The sequence below is a fragment of the Xiphophorus hellerii genome, chromosome 19 (genome assembly GCF_003331165.1).
Source record: "Xiphophorus hellerii strain 12219 chromosome 19, Xiphophorus_hellerii-4.1, whole genome shotgun sequence".
Classification (NCBI taxonomy): Eukaryota; Metazoa; Chordata; class Actinopteri; order Cyprinodontiformes; family Poeciliidae; genus Xiphophorus; species Xiphophorus hellerii.
In genome coordinates this window covers 25,629,448-25,646,256 of record NC_045690.1, presented here as the reverse complement: position 1 = coordinate 25,646,256, position 16,809 = coordinate 25,629,448, and the positions used below count along the sequence as shown (strand labels likewise).

General features: G+C 42.0%; 4 protein-coding genes across 4 annotated transcripts in view; all 4 read left to right on the top strand.

Moving 5' to 3' along the window:
* The window catches only part of LOC116708618 (MAP/microtubule affinity-regulating kinase 3-like), a gene marked incomplete at its 5' end in the record, with an annotated part of 485,947 nt that overhangs the window by 414,124 nt on the left and 55,014 nt on the right, over positions 1–16,809 (top strand). The window lies entirely within an intron of this gene.
* On the top strand, positions 4,300–6,086 carry LOC116708615 (nanos homolog 1-like). The gene has a single exon (XM_032546543.1). It carries the CDS (start codon positions 4,550–4,552, stop codon positions 5,207–5,209), a length of 660 nt encoding a protein of 219 aa, XP_032402434.1. The 5' UTR covers positions 4,300–4,549; the 3' UTR covers positions 5,210–6,086.
* Positions 10,925–13,449, top strand: neff2 (neuronal intermediate filament family member 2). The gene is made up of 3 exons (XM_032546524.1): positions 10,925–12,087; positions 12,179–12,303; positions 12,393–13,449. The coding sequence occupies exons 1-3, from the start codon at positions 11,080–11,082 to the stop codon at positions 12,451–12,453; spliced, it is 1,194 nt and encodes a 397-aa protein (XP_032402415.1). The 5' UTR covers positions 10,925–11,079; the 3' UTR covers positions 12,454–13,449.
* On the top strand, positions 14,573–16,437 carry mrps26 (mitochondrial ribosomal protein S26). Its single transcript, XM_032546544.1, has 4 exons — positions 14,573–14,923; positions 15,638–15,784; positions 15,869–15,992; positions 16,132–16,437. Exons 1-4 carry the CDS (start codon positions 14,703–14,705, stop codon positions 16,261–16,263), a joined length of 624 nt encoding a protein of 207 aa, XP_032402435.1. The 5' UTR covers positions 14,573–14,702; the 3' UTR covers positions 16,264–16,437.

The following is a 16,809-nucleotide window of genomic DNA, read 5'->3' as shown; positions in this document are numbered from 1 at the left end:
GAACAAGAGGATGTACAATACAAAAATATGAAAAATAACATAACCCATTCAACTAATTGGCACATGTAGGGCAGTATGCAAGTGCACAGCCTTTGCAGATATATTTCTTACACCTGCAGCACACAGTATGTGTTTTACAGTCTGAGGGCAGAACTGACATCTCTTCCTCTTACTTGGCTTAGCTGAGGAAGTGGCTGTGGTAGATGGATCCTCAGGTTGATCAGGAGCTGCTGCACTCTGAATAGCTTTCACAACTGCTGCTGAGGCTTCTGTGTGGGGGACATGCTTCCTTCTTTCAATGAGTGGAGTTACAAGTGCCTTTCCTAGCTGCTCCAGGAACACCCTCTTCTTGTTGTGCTTATGAGACATCCAGGTTGGGTTGATCTCTATCCAAATCACAAAGGCATTGTAGGAGGACACATCAATGATGTTGTGGAAGATGACCAGGGGCCAGCGGGCAGTCATTCTTCTGCAGCTATATGCTCCAATCACCTTATCTAGGTTGTCCACACCTCCTTTGTTTCGGTTTTATTCCAGGATGATGATTGGCTTCCTGTCCTCACGGTCACTAATGTCGCCGTCTTTGTGCAGTGTGCTCAGAAGAACTACATTCTTGTTTTTCTTTGGGAGGTAGGAAACTAGAGTGGTGGTGGGTGTGAAGGCAAACTTTGAGGAGAAGACCTCTCTCTCCTTTGACCCAAGCAGTGCAGGTGGGAGCTCAGGCTTGTTCTTTTGAACTGTACCAACCATGGTGATCTTCCTCTTCAGGAGCTGCTGTCCGAGTTCATAAGAGTTGAAGAAATTGTCACATGTCACATTGTGACCCCTCAGTCCCTCTGTCACATCAAGCACAACTCGCAACCCCTGGTTCTTCTCTGGGCATCCACTGGTTGACTTCCCAGTATAGACTTGCATTTTCCAAGCATAGCTTGATTCAGAAGCCACCCATGACTTGATCCCATATTTTGCTGGCTTGCTGGGCATATACTGCCGGAAAGGACAACAACCTTTGGACAAAAGACATTAGCATCAGTGATTAGTATCAGTGTCACAGAAAACAGTCAAAGAAATCAATAGTGAAAATCACTTTTATTACAAATATGAAAACAGATTACCTCTAAATGGAACCAGTTGCTCATCCACTGTTACATCAGGCTCTGGATTGTAGAGGTAGGGCAACCGCTCCACCCACTTGTCCCATACCTCTCTTATGGCTGCAAGTTTGTCTGTCATACGTCTTGCTGGTCTTGATTCACGGTCATCAAATCGCATCAGTCTTGAGTAGGTGTGAAAGAGTTTGACTGGCATTGTGGCTCGGAAAATTGGCCTTCCACTCTCTGCTCACTTCTGCTACTGATTGATCTGAGACACAACTAAAACTTTGTAACATTTTATGGTTTGTAAATAACTCTGTGACCTTGATTTCAACTCCATTTGCCTCACGGGTCATTTTGACCTGAAGACCATCTTTGTACCTTTTTTTGTACAGCTTACATGGAAATGAGAATAAAAGCAACACTGAACTTTTTCTATTGTCTGGGCCAATCTAGGAAAAGTCTTAAAATCTCAAGTTAAAAAAATTACATTTAGGGGATTTTTTGGGGGGGGGGGGGGTTTAACACAGTGGCGGGTCATTTTGACCCGAGGACAACAGGAGGGTTAACATATTTTGATCAAGACGATAAAAGCAAATTACAATTATAAAAGCATAGAAGTGTACATAACCAGCTACATGATGTACAAAAGCAAAACTTGCAAAACTAATTGTTTTGATGTGCAGAAGTGACACAGTAATTTGAAGATTGAACAGGTAGTTTTAAGAATTTCAATTCTGTTCTGAGAGATGCACCCAAACTGAGAAAAGCTGTAAAATATTAATATTTAAATTCTCTTATCTTCAAATCCTTCAACTGTCATGGACCCAGTGACTTTAGTGCAAGTATTTTGGGTGTGAGAGTCAAGAGGTCAAAGGAAAATATTAAATAATATCTCTGATGCCAAGCTTTATACTTCTAAGTATTACCAAAATATTGAAACAAAAGCTAACATGTTCTTCAGAGATTTAACTTGCATGCATGAACATTTCACACTCAAAGTAATTCAAATTAATTATTGAACCAAACTTGGAAAAAGTTGCTTCTGCCATTAACAATAACTTTAAGCACATGTAGTCTGAAGTAGACCAGAAATATAATCTATGCAGCCGTTCCTACAGAAACATTAATGGAAGTGTTGCATCTGTGAAGATTAAATGTTCCATATAGTAAAAATATCTAGCTGCAGTGCATGTACATAAACAGCATGGCTCAGAAACTACACATTTCTTTGTCAGTTGGTTAAAGTTAGCTAACTTCAGTTGAAACCGTGAAAGGGACTCACCTGTGATGTGTTGCCCTTCTCCTCCTGAACGTGCAAAAATAGCAGAAATTTGATTTCAAAGACAGTAGCAGCATCTTGACAAGGACCAGGCCTACTGGGCTCTCAGCACCCTAGTTAGCAACCTTAGTTAGCACAGTGACTTTACTGTGTTGAGTTCAGGACACCACTACAGGAACAGAGTTAAAAGAATCTTGCTGCTGATGCTGAAGGATCAAGCAGCAATGCAAACTAGATAATTATTTGTTTACATGACAAATAACAGTCTCCATTTACTGTAAACCCTACTATTTATCACAATAACAAAATGAAAAACTCTCTAGACCAGGGGTCCCCAAACTACGGCCTGCGTCATTTGGTCTGGCAATGCCGGATCTGGCCCGCCTCCTCATACCAGAGAGCATTCAGTGTATTTTTTCATATATTGTATTTTCTGGTTTGTGGATTTCTCTTCAACCACCAGGGGGCTCTTGAGCAGATGTTAAACTAACTTTCCCTCAAATATATACTAGTCAGTCCCAGTCACCGTTTCACTCACGGTTTTTTCCATTTCCATTCTGGGTAAAAATCTATCTAAAAGCGACCGCGAATGTGTCGTAGTCAGCAACCCCCCCCCCCCCCCCCCCCCCCCCCCCCCCCCGTCGACAGTTTCAAAGACAGAACACCCCCCCCCCCCCCCCCCCCCGCCGACAATAAGTTTCTAAGGTATCTTTCTCCAAAAACTAAGACCGGCCCCCGAGCAGAGAAAGGAACAGCTATGTGGCCCTCGCAGGAAAAAGTTTGGGGACCCCTGCTCTAGACTATTCTCTACTAATAGCACAATATTTAAAACCAAGTGTGGGATTTGTGAAACTTCAATGATGGGTGACTTTACAACTTGTATGATTTTGGATAACACTAGAATTGTTCTTTATTGAAGTTTCACAAATCAGATAAAGGTTTTACAAATCCCACACTTGGTTCTAAATATTCTGATATGAGTTGAGAATAATCTAGTCCAGATTTGAAGAGTCTAGGTGTTGTAGTTTTTTAGCTAGAGTAAATTAAAGATGCTGATTGCAGTGAAAAATTAGGTGGAATTGCCCTTTAGCCATTTCCCAAATTGGAAGCAGCAATTGGAAACCAACTTCAGCTTCATTCAAGCAAGAGGGGCTAACATACAGTTCTCTTAATGTTAATGATCAAATGCTCTCATAAATGATGGTGGCGTTGGCTGTAGGAGTTTGCTTTGCAATCGGTGGATCGCCAGATCGATGCCTGGTCTACTGCTGAGATTTCAGTTTGGTGTATTAAAGGCATTATTAAAAAAGAAACCAAAATATCACACCAGCATTCTGTTCTTTGTAAAAAATTATTTTGCAGTCTTGTTTACGCTTTTACATTGTAGATCTAAACATCAGCAAAATTTGTAATTTTGGCTGATTGCTACTGTTAAGTTTAGGGTAATTAACTGCTGGCAATATTACAATTTTTTAAGAACTTTACAATTACTTATATTTTTACACTATATTTCTGTATTTTCTACATTCGTGACTGTCACAATTATTTAGGATATATGTTTATTCAGTTATGATAATGCCATGTATTTTCTACGGCAGTATAATGCTGTGAATATTCTGGTCAGTAACTGCTGGCATTTTACAATTTTTTACCGTAAATTTACTGACTTTCTTTGCAGTTTCGACTTACGGTAGTTCCATGTAATTTCTACGGTAATGCAATGTTTTTGGATACGACGGTCAAAAACTGTTGGTTTTTTACAGTTTTTTACCGTAAATTTACTGACTTTCTTTGCAGTTTCGACTTACGGTAGTTCCATGTAATTTCTACGGTAATGCAATGTTTTTGGATACGACGGTCAAAAACTGTTGGTTTTTTACAGTTTTTTACCGTAAATTTACTGACTTTTTTTACAGTGTAGGATTGTTACAGAATGGTTGTGGACCCTCCTATGGGGGCAACAGAGTAAATCAGCTTGATCTAAGCCACGCCCCCATGCTTTATTCAGGGGAGTTTATCAGCGCCTACACGCTCAAAATTCAGCAATCCAGACTCAACAAGAGAGCAGAGAAGAAGAAAAAGCGAATCGCAGGCTCCTCATGCTCACAAACGCAGCATCCCAACTGTTTCTTCTCTCCTGTGGACATTATTAAAACCCCGCAGCTCCGACAGGATGGACTTCTTGGACATGCGCTCACCTTATGACTACACGTTTAATTTCTGGAACGACTACCTCGGGTTGTCTACTCTTGTCGCCAAAAACAAGATCAACAGCCCGATCTGCAACCCGAACTCCATCACCGAGTCTCTGAAAGCGACTCTGGGTTTGGAGGACGACTCCCCGGTTTGCTCCTGCCTGGTCGGCCAGGCCAGAGACGCGGACGGAGCCCTGGACAGCTGCTGCTGCTGCGGGGCGCCCGCGGGCTCCCCGCCGATCTCCATCTACGACCTGAAGGAGCGCATCTCTCTCCTCAGACCGTACGAGCAGCTGGGGGGCGGCGAGTCCCCCTCACACGGTGGGAGCTTCGCCGCCTTCGACCTGTTCTCCGCCGAGCGACGGCGCAAGCAGACTCAGAGGGGGAAGCCGGAGCCGAAGGTGTGCGTCTTCTGCCGGAATAACGGCGCCCCGGAGGAGGTCTACGGCACCCACATCCTGAAGACCGCGGACGGGCGGGTCCTGTGCCCGATACTCCGGGCGTACACCTGCCCTCTCTGCAGCGCCAACGGCGACAACGCGCACACCATCAAGTACTGCCCGCTTTCCAAGGACCAGGCTGGCCAGAGGGTCCCCAAGGGGGCCAGGGCGTTCGGCAAAAGACTGAAGATATTTTAAGCAAGAGCAGGAAACAAACAAAAAACTAAAAAAGAAAAAAAAAAGAAGAAGAAGCTGAAGTTGCACTGGAGTTAGCAGAGAACGACTTGAAGAGAATATCTTTTCTATGTTTGCTCTGAAATGCTTTGGTCTATATATCGTAACTGTATGAGCACATAGTTTACACCCGGACGCATTGTGCGTCTTAGTCACCCCCCCTCCCCAGCACTCTAAAGATAAGAACCAAAGTACTGTCCAGCCCGACCTGTGAATGACCACTTCCATGCTGCCATGCGAAGTGGAAACTGACGGCCCTGTGCGTCCAGCTCACACGGAAGTGAATATGCAGCTCTCTCTGTTGTAGGTGAACGTCTGTCGCCCACCGGTCTGTGGACGCAGGGAGTCTGATGCAAACACGTCCTTACATTCAGCACATATTTTCATGAGATAAACTCGCTTTTTTTTCTACCAAAGGAATACACTTTTATATCGAAACTTATACCGCGAAGTGATTCTTTTTCTGGATTGTTTATATTGTTGGATGTCTTATATTCTATGTGGGTTGCAGTGATTACAAATTTAAGCTAATTGTACAATAGAGGGGGGGGGGGGGGGGGGGGGGGGGGGGGGGGAATTAACATGACATGCAATTTTTTGTGCCCAAACTAGTTCCCCTTTATGTCCAAGAATAATGAAAGAAATTTTGTTTTTTTTAATGTGGGGGATAAAAATGTGGATTCTTGTAAATGTATAAATAATTTTAGAGATGAAAAGCTTGACATTCCAAAGTCTTTAAGTGTCAATAGAAACGTTTTATGTACTTATTTTTACCTGATGTGTGACTGGGGAATATATTCACTGTTAAAAACCTCTGAATAAACATGTGATTTGCAGATAAGTTTGACTACATGACACTTTGACTGTAACCAACCGAGCACTTTTTAAAGAGGTCAAACATGAAGAGAGCATCTACTGTATAATGAGCTCACTTTATAAACACAAGTCTGCCCCCTAGTGCTCAAAGCCTTCAACAGCAACATTGCGACAGATGAAGACGTTTGAAAAGCCTTCAAATAAATTCATCTCTTAATTCAATAATATGATCTCACACACAAAAACTTTGAAAATTCCAACCTTTAACTTGAGTATATTTGTTTATTGGAAAAGAAATCACACATAAAACACACATAGCACAACCATTTGCCATTAAAATATAAAAATGATCAAGTAAGTGTAACCAAAATCTTTTTTTTTTTTATTCAGAATAGTTTTTTCCTGCTTTTTTAAGCTTTTGGGTGCAAATTTGATTCAACTCATATCTGTGTTTCTTTCAGCAGTTGGGCTCCACGGTGACTCGTGTTTATTTTATAAATGGTGGTCAGGGATGTGCAAACTTTTTACCAAGCGGGAAAAGATTGTCAAGTTCAAAGCCGCTTGACGTTTTATTTTCATAAAATTGTTTAAATTATTTCTTGCGGAGTATCTGCTCAATAATAATCAAAAAATGCAATGTAGTCAGATTTTTGTACAACATGGGTCTGGATAGCATTTTTTTTTTCTTTTTTGGTTGATGATTTTTCAGGCTAGAAGACTTTAGTTAGTCTAAGCTCAGCAACAAGAAGGGTCATAGGTCACGAGTTCTTATAAAGGGGTTGCTGTGTTATTCATTGAGGAACAGGGTTGTACCTGTAAACTCAAGACTCATTACTTTTACTGGAAAGCCGCAGGCATCCTTTTGAAGATGAGACTTTATTTGCCTTTTAGTACTTTTATTAGGTTTTGCAAAGTTTAGTTCACACAAAGCTGCCTTTGTTTGTGGTTCTCTAAAATACATAGATAAAAGAAAGTTCACCACTTAGGTTATTTGTTACATAATTTGTGCAAAGATACTCATTAAACTTATTTTTTCAACTTAAAAATTGTGCAAAAAAAAAGTAGTAGACTAAATCCTAGGCATCAAAGTTAACCTCAGTATCTTAAATGAAAGAAATACAGACAAATTTACATAACCTACCAGTAACCTCCTTCCAAATTTGCCATGCAACATCCTCTGATGAATTAGTTAAATACAAATCAGCTTAGTATTTGTATGCATAATCCAACAAACAATATCAAACTTTCACATATTATTTACTTACTTTACTTTGCACACAAAGTTTTCCTGAGTAGCTTAGCAGCTAATAAACAACTGGAAAGTCTTTACTGCTCTGTCACAATCCACCTGCACTCAATTTCTACACTGTACTGTTTCTGGAAAGTGCCAGAATATTTAGTTCTTGTTAATTGTAATTGGCAATTGGGGCAGCTAATAATGGCACAGAGCAGATTTTTATGTACAGACATGTACATTCCTAGTTTTTTTTTTTTTTTTGAGACTGCTCTTGCTCAAAAGTTGCTGGACGTTTGTGGTTCTGTCTACTACAAAATTCAGATGTGTGCAGAAACCTGGATATTGTTGGGGGGGCGGGGGGGGGGGGGTCTGTTCCACCTGACATTTTTTTATTTTAGATTTTATTTAGAGATTTTATTTGTAAAAAAACAAACAAAAACACAAAAAACACATTGTCACTCTATATCAACCGCCTGTGCTGGCTGGCAATTTTTAAAGGAGTCTGTCCAGTTCAGCCGGTAAAGTAGGGGTAGTATCATGCTGTGGGGTAGGTGGGTCTACAAATTATCGACTAAAAGTGGCTGAAATGCATTATGAGTTCTTTAGATCTTGATGTGTTTTTCTCCACAGAGACACACCACACAAAATCATACAAAACCATTTGTGGTTTTATTGAAATCTAAAAAAAATTCCAGGGGTGTTTAAACTTTTGTAAATCTGACTCTGGTTCTGTTACATTACATCGCCACGCTTCCCTTTAAATACACGACTCATGAGTTGTTCCATTCTTTTTAAGTTCAACAGGATGAAAAGAAGTCAAAGAGAGGTCTTATCCAACATTTCTGACAACAACTTTACACATCAATTCCCTTTTTCCTGAACCACAAGACCGAATTGTCTTGAATTGAATTGTTCAAGACAATTGAACAATTGTCTTGAACAATTGTTCAAGACAATTGCACCGCAGCACAAGTCTTGTATAACGGCGCCACCTGCTGGTTCATTAGTTATTAAAACATTAATACCTGTCAGGTTTAGAAAATTTACAATACAATGTTCTGAAAATTACACTTTGTGGCTTTTCTCTAATATATAAAATTTTCAAATTCTTACTCAGATGATTTTTGGTGACCTTAGCGATGCGCACAAACTCCTCTGTATTGATTAAGACCTGCACCGATAAATGATTTTCCCGTTGGGCGTCAAGAGGTCAATGCTTTGCTGAGCAACACGACAAAGACAGAGCGGCTTTGACAACATGTTCAGGCAACGTTCATCAGTCTGGACATGCCCACCCATAAATCCGTGAGCTCCTATAGTGGATCCTAGCTGTTCACCGCTTCTCCGTCAACAAACAATGATTTCTGCGTTCACTTTGACTCTCTGGTAAACGAATAAACAGCAGGGAAGAGGGGGAGTTCTGTGTATCAGCAGGTACAGCTTGCACTTTCTTCATCAGTCGTGCCTCCCACGCGCCGGCGGAGTCAGGACAGCTGAAGAGCATCAGTGACTCATCAGTTTGCAGCCTAATTAGATCAAACGGATATATCTGGACTCCCGGGAAACAGGTGACATAAAAGCAACATGAAAGGGCATTCACAGCAACGTAGACGCCGACAAAGTTAGAGATCGTATAAACAGAAAAGAGGTTATCTGAGGTTTAAAAAAAGGAATTGGGTTCTCTCTTCTAACAACACATTTAAAGACGAGGCTGAATATGTATTAAAAAGTCCAAAGTCAACTGTTGTAAGAAAACAGCTACATGTAAGTAACTTTCCAAAAGCTTCCCTGCTTTGCTGTCTCGTTTCATCTTCCATGTACCTACTGTTTGAGATATTCGTTGAACCCTGTAGCAGGGAAATAAAACAAATTCCTCTTAAAGGCTGAATAAATGTGGATCTGCCTAACAACATCGACTTGAACTTTCTGACTCACACACAAAACGCTATGCATGATGGAATCTCCCTCAACACACCATCTCCACGGCACTCCATGGGGGTGACAGCAACATGTTGTTGGAATACTTTTCTTAAATTCCAGCGGTGCGCCGTTTGCTGGCCAATCACCGATCTTTAAAAAACATGACCCGGCAATTCCGATTTTGTCCAATAACAATTTTTGTTTGTCCAAAAACTCCCTAAATATGAATGACTTGGCAACAGTGGTGTGACTATTGTTAATGACATGACCTGGTGGGTGGGTCTGTCTGTCTGTCAGGCCTCTCTCATGGCATGACAGTGGCTGGTTTACAGACATTTGTGAAAGTAGATAAGATCAGTAGAAAATATCGGTGGATAAGATCGGTTTCACATGTAAGCATTGGCCAATCTGCCAAAAAATCTGGAAATTGGAGTCAATTCATCAGCATTTATCGGCTGGCCAATTTATTAGTGTATCAGTGTTAAATTCTGACAGTAACAAAGTTGAGTGGAAGATTGATTGAGATAATTAAAGAAATAACTGGAAGAAAACCTCTTAGAAAACCTGACCTGGTTGAGAACCTTTCAGACTGCACAATTCTTGAAATGTGGTGGTGGCAGTAATATCTTGTGAGGTTATTTTGGTTCAGATAGCTGCTGGGCAGAGTTGATGGGAAGATGAACAGAACTTAACAGAGGGCAACACAGAAAGAAATCCTGCAAAAGACTTGAGATTGGGGCAGAAGTTCACATTTGAGCCAGACAATAACCCTAAACATACAGTCAGAGATACAGCAGATCATAGGTATTTAACCATGCTCCATCTTGGGGCAGCACAGTGACGCAGTTGGTAGCACTGTTGCCTAGCAGCAAGAAGGTCCTGGGTTCGATTCCTGGGGTCTTTCTGCACGGAGTTTGCATGTTCTCCCTGTGCATGGTGGATTCTCTCCGGGTTCTCCGGCTTCCTCCCACAGTCCAAAAACATGACTGTCAGGTAAATTGGTCTCTCTAAATTCTCCCTAGGTGTCAGTGTGTGTGTGCATGGTTGTTTGTCCTGTTTCTGTGGTCCCCTGCGACAGACTGGTGACCTGTCCAGGGTGACCCCGCCTCTCGCCTGGAACGTTAGCTGGAGATAGACACCAGAGCCCCTCCCAACCCCACTAGGGACAAGGGCGTTAGAAAAAGGATGGATGGATAGTTCCATCTAGCATGCCAGCCATTTGATTAAGATGTGTTAGACCAGGAACCTAGTATGACCAAGTCAATGTACAGACCTAAATCCAATTGATGAACTGTAAGATAGTCTTGGAAAAGAGGCTCTCCATCCAATTTGACTTCAGCTTGAGTTGTTTTGATACATTAGAATGAAAATGTCATTGGTCGATGCTTTCACATTTGCTGTTGCTCGATTTATTTTCTCACAAGCCTGCAGTGACAGAAGGAAACGGAGAAAAAAATAAATGATAACCAAGAAAAAAATCTACAGTAAATGAGAGCTAACTGTTTTCAAAGTCCTCTTAATGGCAGAATTAAGGATCATTGGCTCTGGCACGCTGGCTCTCGCTGCCTTGCAGAGAGAGAGAGAGTCTGAAAACCTCCTCTCTCTTCACTGCAGAGGCTTGCTATTGGTCTAGCAAATGCTGACACCAGTGATGTTTCTCTGTGGAGGAGGAGGGGGGAGCAGGCTCACTCTATAAAGGCTCCGGATCTGCAGCATCACTGAACTGGTGCAGTGCAAAACGCACACTCATCCTCACCGATGGTGTGCAGAACAAGGGGGACATAAAAAAAAAACCTTCTGAAACTAAAACATACATCTTTTTCTTAAAACCCTAAAAAAAATACACAACAAAAAAATCATCATGAGCTACGAGTCTTTCTTCTCCCACCGACGTCCTTGGGACAGCTGCAAAGGCTCCCGACCTACCACCAAGTCTTCCATGTCGTCCTCTCTGTACTCCTCTCTCCGAGCTCCTCCATCCGGAAAGAGGATCCTGAAGACGACATCCTCTTTGCTGCCGGACGGCTCACAGAGGATGGATCTGGTTCAGGTGAGTTCCATCAACACCGAGCTGCTGGAAATGCGGTCCCAGGAGAGGGAGCAGCTTGTGGACCTGAACGACCGCTTCGCCACTTACATCGAGAAGGTGAGGCATCTTGAGCTGCAGAACCGAGCCCTGCTGGCCGAGTTGGACGCATTGAGGAGGAGGCAGAACGACCCGTCCCGGCTGCAGGCATTCTATGAGGGGGAAGCTCGGAGTTTGAGAGCCATGATCGACTCGGAGAACAACGAGAAGATGCAGATGGAGGCAGAGAGGGACTACCTGCGGGACGTGTACGACCAGATGAAGGAACGCCACGAAGACGAGGCAAGGCGCCGTCTGGATGCTGAGGAGGGCCTGCAGAGGGCCAGAGAGGAGGCGAGTCGGGCCGTCCTCTACAACTGTGACACGGAGGCCACCGTGGTCTCTCTGTGTGACGAGATAGTCTTCCTGAAGAAAGTCTTTGCAGAAGAGCAAGCAGAGCTCCAGGACCAGCTGCAGGTGGCCAACATCAGCGTTGACGTAGAGTTGTCTAGGCCTGACCTCTCCACCGCCCTAAGGGACATCCGGGCTCAGTACGAGCGGCTCGCCAACAAGAACATGCAGGCCGCCGAGGACTGGTACAAGAGCAAGTTTGTGAGCGTGGCGGAGATGGCCAGCAAGAACAACGAAGCTGTCCATGCCATCCGGGAAGAGACTATGGAGTACCGGAGGCTGCTTCAGTCTCGTTCGTCTGAGATTGAAGCTCTGCGGAATGTCATCAACTCCCTAAACAAGCAACTGGAGGATTTGGAGGACACACAGGCCAAGGAGGTTGAGAAATACCAGGTAAGAATGAGTCTGAATCAGAATGCTATATTATGATTATAACTTTCCTATCATTTGTGATGATGAGGAGCTGTGTTTTTTCTATTTGTAGGTGAGGATAAGTGAACTGGAGCAGGACATTACTGAGGCGAAGCAAGAGATGGCGCGCTACCTGAGAGATTACCAAGACCTTCTCAACGTCAAGATGGCCCTTGACATTGAAATTGCAGCGTACCGGTGAGACATTGTTTTGTTTGCTCTAAGTAAGCAAACTCACTCGCTATGTTCTATCTGATGTCCTCTGTTTGTCTTTTTCTCTCTTTCAGGAAACTCTTGGAGGGGGAGGAGATTCGACTGACGTACCCTTCCCTTCCTGCTCTGAATTAAAACCTAAACGTCGTCTGCGTACCGTAACACTGATATCTTCAGAAACACAGCTTCCCTTTTCTCTTCCTTAAATGTTCTTCCCCAACATTCTTTATCCCCCTCTCGCCTTTCCTCTAACTTCAGTCTCTCCGAAACAACCATTCATCAACTCTTCCAAGAAACGTACCAAAAGCAGAAACTCATCTCTCTCAAGACGGCAGCGCCCTTGTGCTAAACAAGAGGTCCATAAGAAGTCCCCCTTCTTCTACACACGTCCTGACACCACACATCATGAAGATGGCGACCTGTCCAACACAGAGTGGCTGGACTGCATTAGTTACGTAACAAATAGCAGGTGGCAGTTTTGCTTTGGCTGAGTTCCTCTCCATTAAGGCAGGCTAAGGTCCAAGCAGCAGAGTTAGCCACTGGACTTTCTCGATCCCTCTGTATCCAAACATTTGACCAGCTGTTTGTGAAGGAGGCGGAAAGAAATCCAGTCATCTCTCAGTGCTTGGATCTTATCTGCCGCATATTTTCTTCCACCTGGAACCCAACCAATCAGTGAAGCAATGCCCTGCATCCGGTTTTCCGGTAATAATTTAGAGGCGGCAACTTTAAACATTTATTTTAAACTGATGACCACACGACCTACTCTGTTCTATGATATGGTACTACAAAAATTAGGTGAATCTGCTCTTTGTGACTGGATAATTGGCTCTTTGGATGTATAATAAACTACCCAACTTCCAGACACGTAAATGCTCTAAAATTTTTGAGAGTTTTCTCTTGAGGAATTGTTTGTCTCATAGACGATTTGTGCCAAATTTGCTCAACAAAGTTATTAAAAACTAGAAAAATCTCAACATGACAGCTGTAGCTAAGGGAGCCCCTTGTTCTTTGTCGGTTGATTTCGGATCTACACCTGTGAAAACCGTACAAAGTCGGCACCATAACGATCGGTGTCCTTGTCCTTGTAACAACCAACAACAAGCTGAATAAACACATAACTGACCTGCATCTGTGTATTTGTCTTTTAATTTATATCTAAGAAATCCTTACAAGGTATTCAAGCGTAAAGTTAAATTTTAAGTTTAGCCATATTCCAAACCATAAAGATAAAAGAAGACATGTGCATCTTCTGTTTGTCACCTGACTGGATTATCTGGCACGAGAAACATATTATGAGATTTCTGATTCATATGTTTTAGATAATGTACGGCACCAACAGCAAGAGAAATGTAGCAAACTACAATAGTAAAGCATCCTGCTTGCATCTCTTCCCACTTACAGTGTCTGCACTGAAGGACTGACACACCAAAGCACTTATCGATTTGTACTGAGTTGACAGACGGCCTGCAGTATCATAAATAACTTCTAACAATAACTCTAAATCCCGAGGAAAGAAACAGAATGCACAGTTGACTGCAGATGCAGTAATATGACTACACGAGTAAGCAACTTTTTGATGTACTCCACTTCACTTAGGGAATTGGAAACATCAGCACAGTCCTTCAGCTGTCACAAGGTACAGACATTGTAACAATGGAGGAGATGTTTCCCTGAAAGAAGAAGAAAGCATGATTTTTTTCCTGTGAGTAACAACAAAAATAACACCTAACAACATAGAAGTTATGATGAGTCAAGAACAACTTGTTACCATTAAGAATATGCAACCCATCTGGATATTTAGAATCAAATTTGGACTAAAATGTACTCTCTGTTATACATCCTCTTTCTTTGAATCTAACCCATCAGTTAGATAGAATGCCATACAATGCATTGGTGTTTGTTTTTGCAACATGAAACCCCCTTCTCAAAAATACTTTACTGAGACATTTTCTCAAATATTTACACAAAATACTTACATGATACTGTCGGTGTAAAGATAAAAATTACTGTTTCGTATTTTGTTATTTTTCCTTAATATAAAAAACTTATGCTTAAATATATTAAACTAAAATGGTGAATAAAAATAAAAGTTCATATTTGCCCGCAAACATTCAACTAATAAATATATTCAACATAAAGAGCTAGCTCTAGAGCTCTAAACAATACCAAGCGCTATACATCAGCATCACCGACAGATGGCAGTAAAAGAACTAGCAAACATCCGTATTTTAATTACTTCCGCTTGTCATAGGACACAAACATGGCTGCCATGTTGTGTCTCTAACGCTTGCCTCTCAATGTTAAATTTTGTTGCTAGTTAAACACTGCAATACTTTAAAGTATCAGGAACAGTTACTAACTAGGTCTTTACAGCTACCGCCATGTTCCAGGTCATCGGGGGACGGAGCGTCCAGGCTGCCCGGCTCCTCGCGCCCAGGAGCGCCGTGCTCGTGGAGGCTGTCCGGGGCCGAAAGTCCCGGACCGACCCGGTGGCCAAGTCCAAAGAAGGACGGATTAAAGTGCCTTCACCCGTCGACCCGGTGGAGATGGTGGTGCTCAAGGAGAGATACTCGGAGTACGAGCTCATCATGAGGGCGCTTCGGTACGTTTACCTGGAGGTCAGGGGTGACATTTCGGTCAGAAACACTGTTGAATTATTTCAAGTTAAATACTGTTAAACTAACCCGAAAATTAATGCAGGACGACCAGATTTACCAGTTATTTTGTGCTTATATTTTGCATATTGCATACAAAACACGCATCACTCATTATTAAAATTTGGGAAAAAAATCTTTTTACATATTTTTACACACATTTTTAAACTAATGTTTAATTGGGTATATTTCGGTGGCTCAATTGGTGTGGCGCGCAGAAGTTGTTGCCCTCGGTGCGGTTGTTCCGGGTTCGATTCCCGGTCTCTGCCCCGTGCTGTATGTCTTTCCCTTCTCTCTCCTATTTCCTGTCAATTTACTGATTAGTAAAGGCCAATAGTGTTTTTTTAAAAAAGGGTCAGTTTCTCTTTCACGTTCATTAGGAGCGCACCAATGAGGTTTTTTTGTCAATACAATTTAGATCTGGCCAAACGATTTCAGCTTCAACGGATTCAGATTTTTTAATAACTATTGCACGAGCAACAGAAAAAATGTCCTGCATGTTATTTGACAGAGTCAGTAGTTTTAAACCCAACAAGAAATGAAGGAATTACAAGATTGTAACTATTTATATCTGTCAGATTTTTAAAAAAAAAAACACAAAACTATAACTAAAACAAGTACATGATGCTGGCTTGACACTTAAAATGGTGTTCTTTTGTCAGGATGGAGTTCAGGGAGGGGGTGCTGCGCAAAAAGTACGAGGAGGAGATGGGCTCCCAGGCTGAACAGAGGGCAAGGCAGGAAGAGGAGGAGCATCGCGCCCTGATGGACTGGAATAATCAGGAAAACCTGCGGATACTGAAAGCCAGGTAGGGAAGACCGAAAAGAAACGATTCAAGATTAGGATGGCGTCTGTTTCAGTTTATCAACTCTGTTCAATCCTCTCACGTTAGAGTATTAAGGATCCAACAGGAAGAGGAGGAAGCTGAGAGGAAGAAAATGGAAGCCGCCATTAGGCGGGAACAGGAGCAGCAGGAGTTCATCAGGCAAAAAGAGGAAGAGATTTTGAAGCTGCAGGTAAAAACATCTCACACACACACGAGCCTCAGTTATAGTCAGTAAAATAAACAATAAGCCAGGAGGAAAAAAAAATAAAACAAAGCAAATATTAAACTCCAGTTAATCTCACAGTGCTATTTGTTTTGAATGCTAACAGGACGAGGCTAAGAACTTCGTCACCTTGGAGAACCTGGATCAGCGAATCGAGGAGGCGCTGGACAATCCAAAGAATTACAACTTTGCCATCGACAAAGAGGGGAAAGTGGTGAAAAGGACGGTGCTGCAGTGAAACGGCCGAGTTCACATATGTGTGTGTTTTTTTGTTTTTTTTCCCCCCCATCAAGACTCGGATCAGACTTCTGTCATCCATTTAATGTTTTCTGAAAACCACTTCATGCCTCCACCTGGAAGTGTATATTATTGTAAAAAAAATTTCTTTTTCAACATAAAAGTATAAAAACGTGATGTGTAACATACGCATCAGACTTTATTAATTTCTAAATGTTAACCATGTTCTGTCAGAATATGTCAGAAAGATATTTGTAAAATAATTCTGACATATTCTAATAACTGTGTTAGGAAACACAACTGCACGAAATGCAACGTTTTCTCTTTTTGTTCTGGTTTTGTCAGTTTCTTTTATAATTTGGAGAATATTAGTGAACATCTTCAAGACAAAGAAACAACAAAGAGGAGCTTACAAACTGAACACTTTCTGAATAATCATGAAAAACAACTTAAGTTCTTGTATTAAAAAACGTTTTCTTGAAGTTTAGCTTGGCAACGGAACCCAAACACTTCCTGCAGTTCTGCTGTTTGGATGCTACGACCTCAA

Excerpts from the sequence above, each read along its gene's own strand:
- mrps26 (XM_032546544.1), top strand. The coding sequence starts at position 14,703 with ATGTTCCAGGTCATCGGGGGACGGAGCGTCCAGGCTGCCCGGCTCCTC. Across the intron at positions 14,924-15,637 it reads CTCATCATGAGGGCGCTTCG|GATGGAGTTCAGGGAGGGGG; the intron begins GTACGTTTACCT and ends TTCTTTTGTCAG. Across the intron at positions 15,993-16,131 it reads AAGAGATTTTGAAGCTGCAG|GACGAGGCTAAGAACTTCGT; the intron begins GTAAAAACATCT and ends GAATGCTAACAG.
- neff2 (XM_032546524.1), top strand. The coding sequence starts at position 11,080 with ATGAGCTACGAGTCTTTCTTCTCCCACCGACGTCCTTGGGACAGCTGC. Across the intron at positions 12,088-12,178 it reads AGGAGGTTGAGAAATACCAG|GTGAGGATAAGTGAACTGGA; the intron begins GTAAGAATGAGT and ends TTCTATTTGTAG. Across the intron at positions 12,304-12,392 it reads ATTGAAATTGCAGCGTACCG|GAAACTCTTGGAGGGGGAGG; the intron begins GTGAGACATTGT and ends TCTCTCTTTCAG.
- LOC116708615 (XM_032546543.1), top strand. The coding sequence starts at position 4,550 with ATGGACTTCTTGGACATGCGCTCACCTTATGACTACACGTTTAATTTC.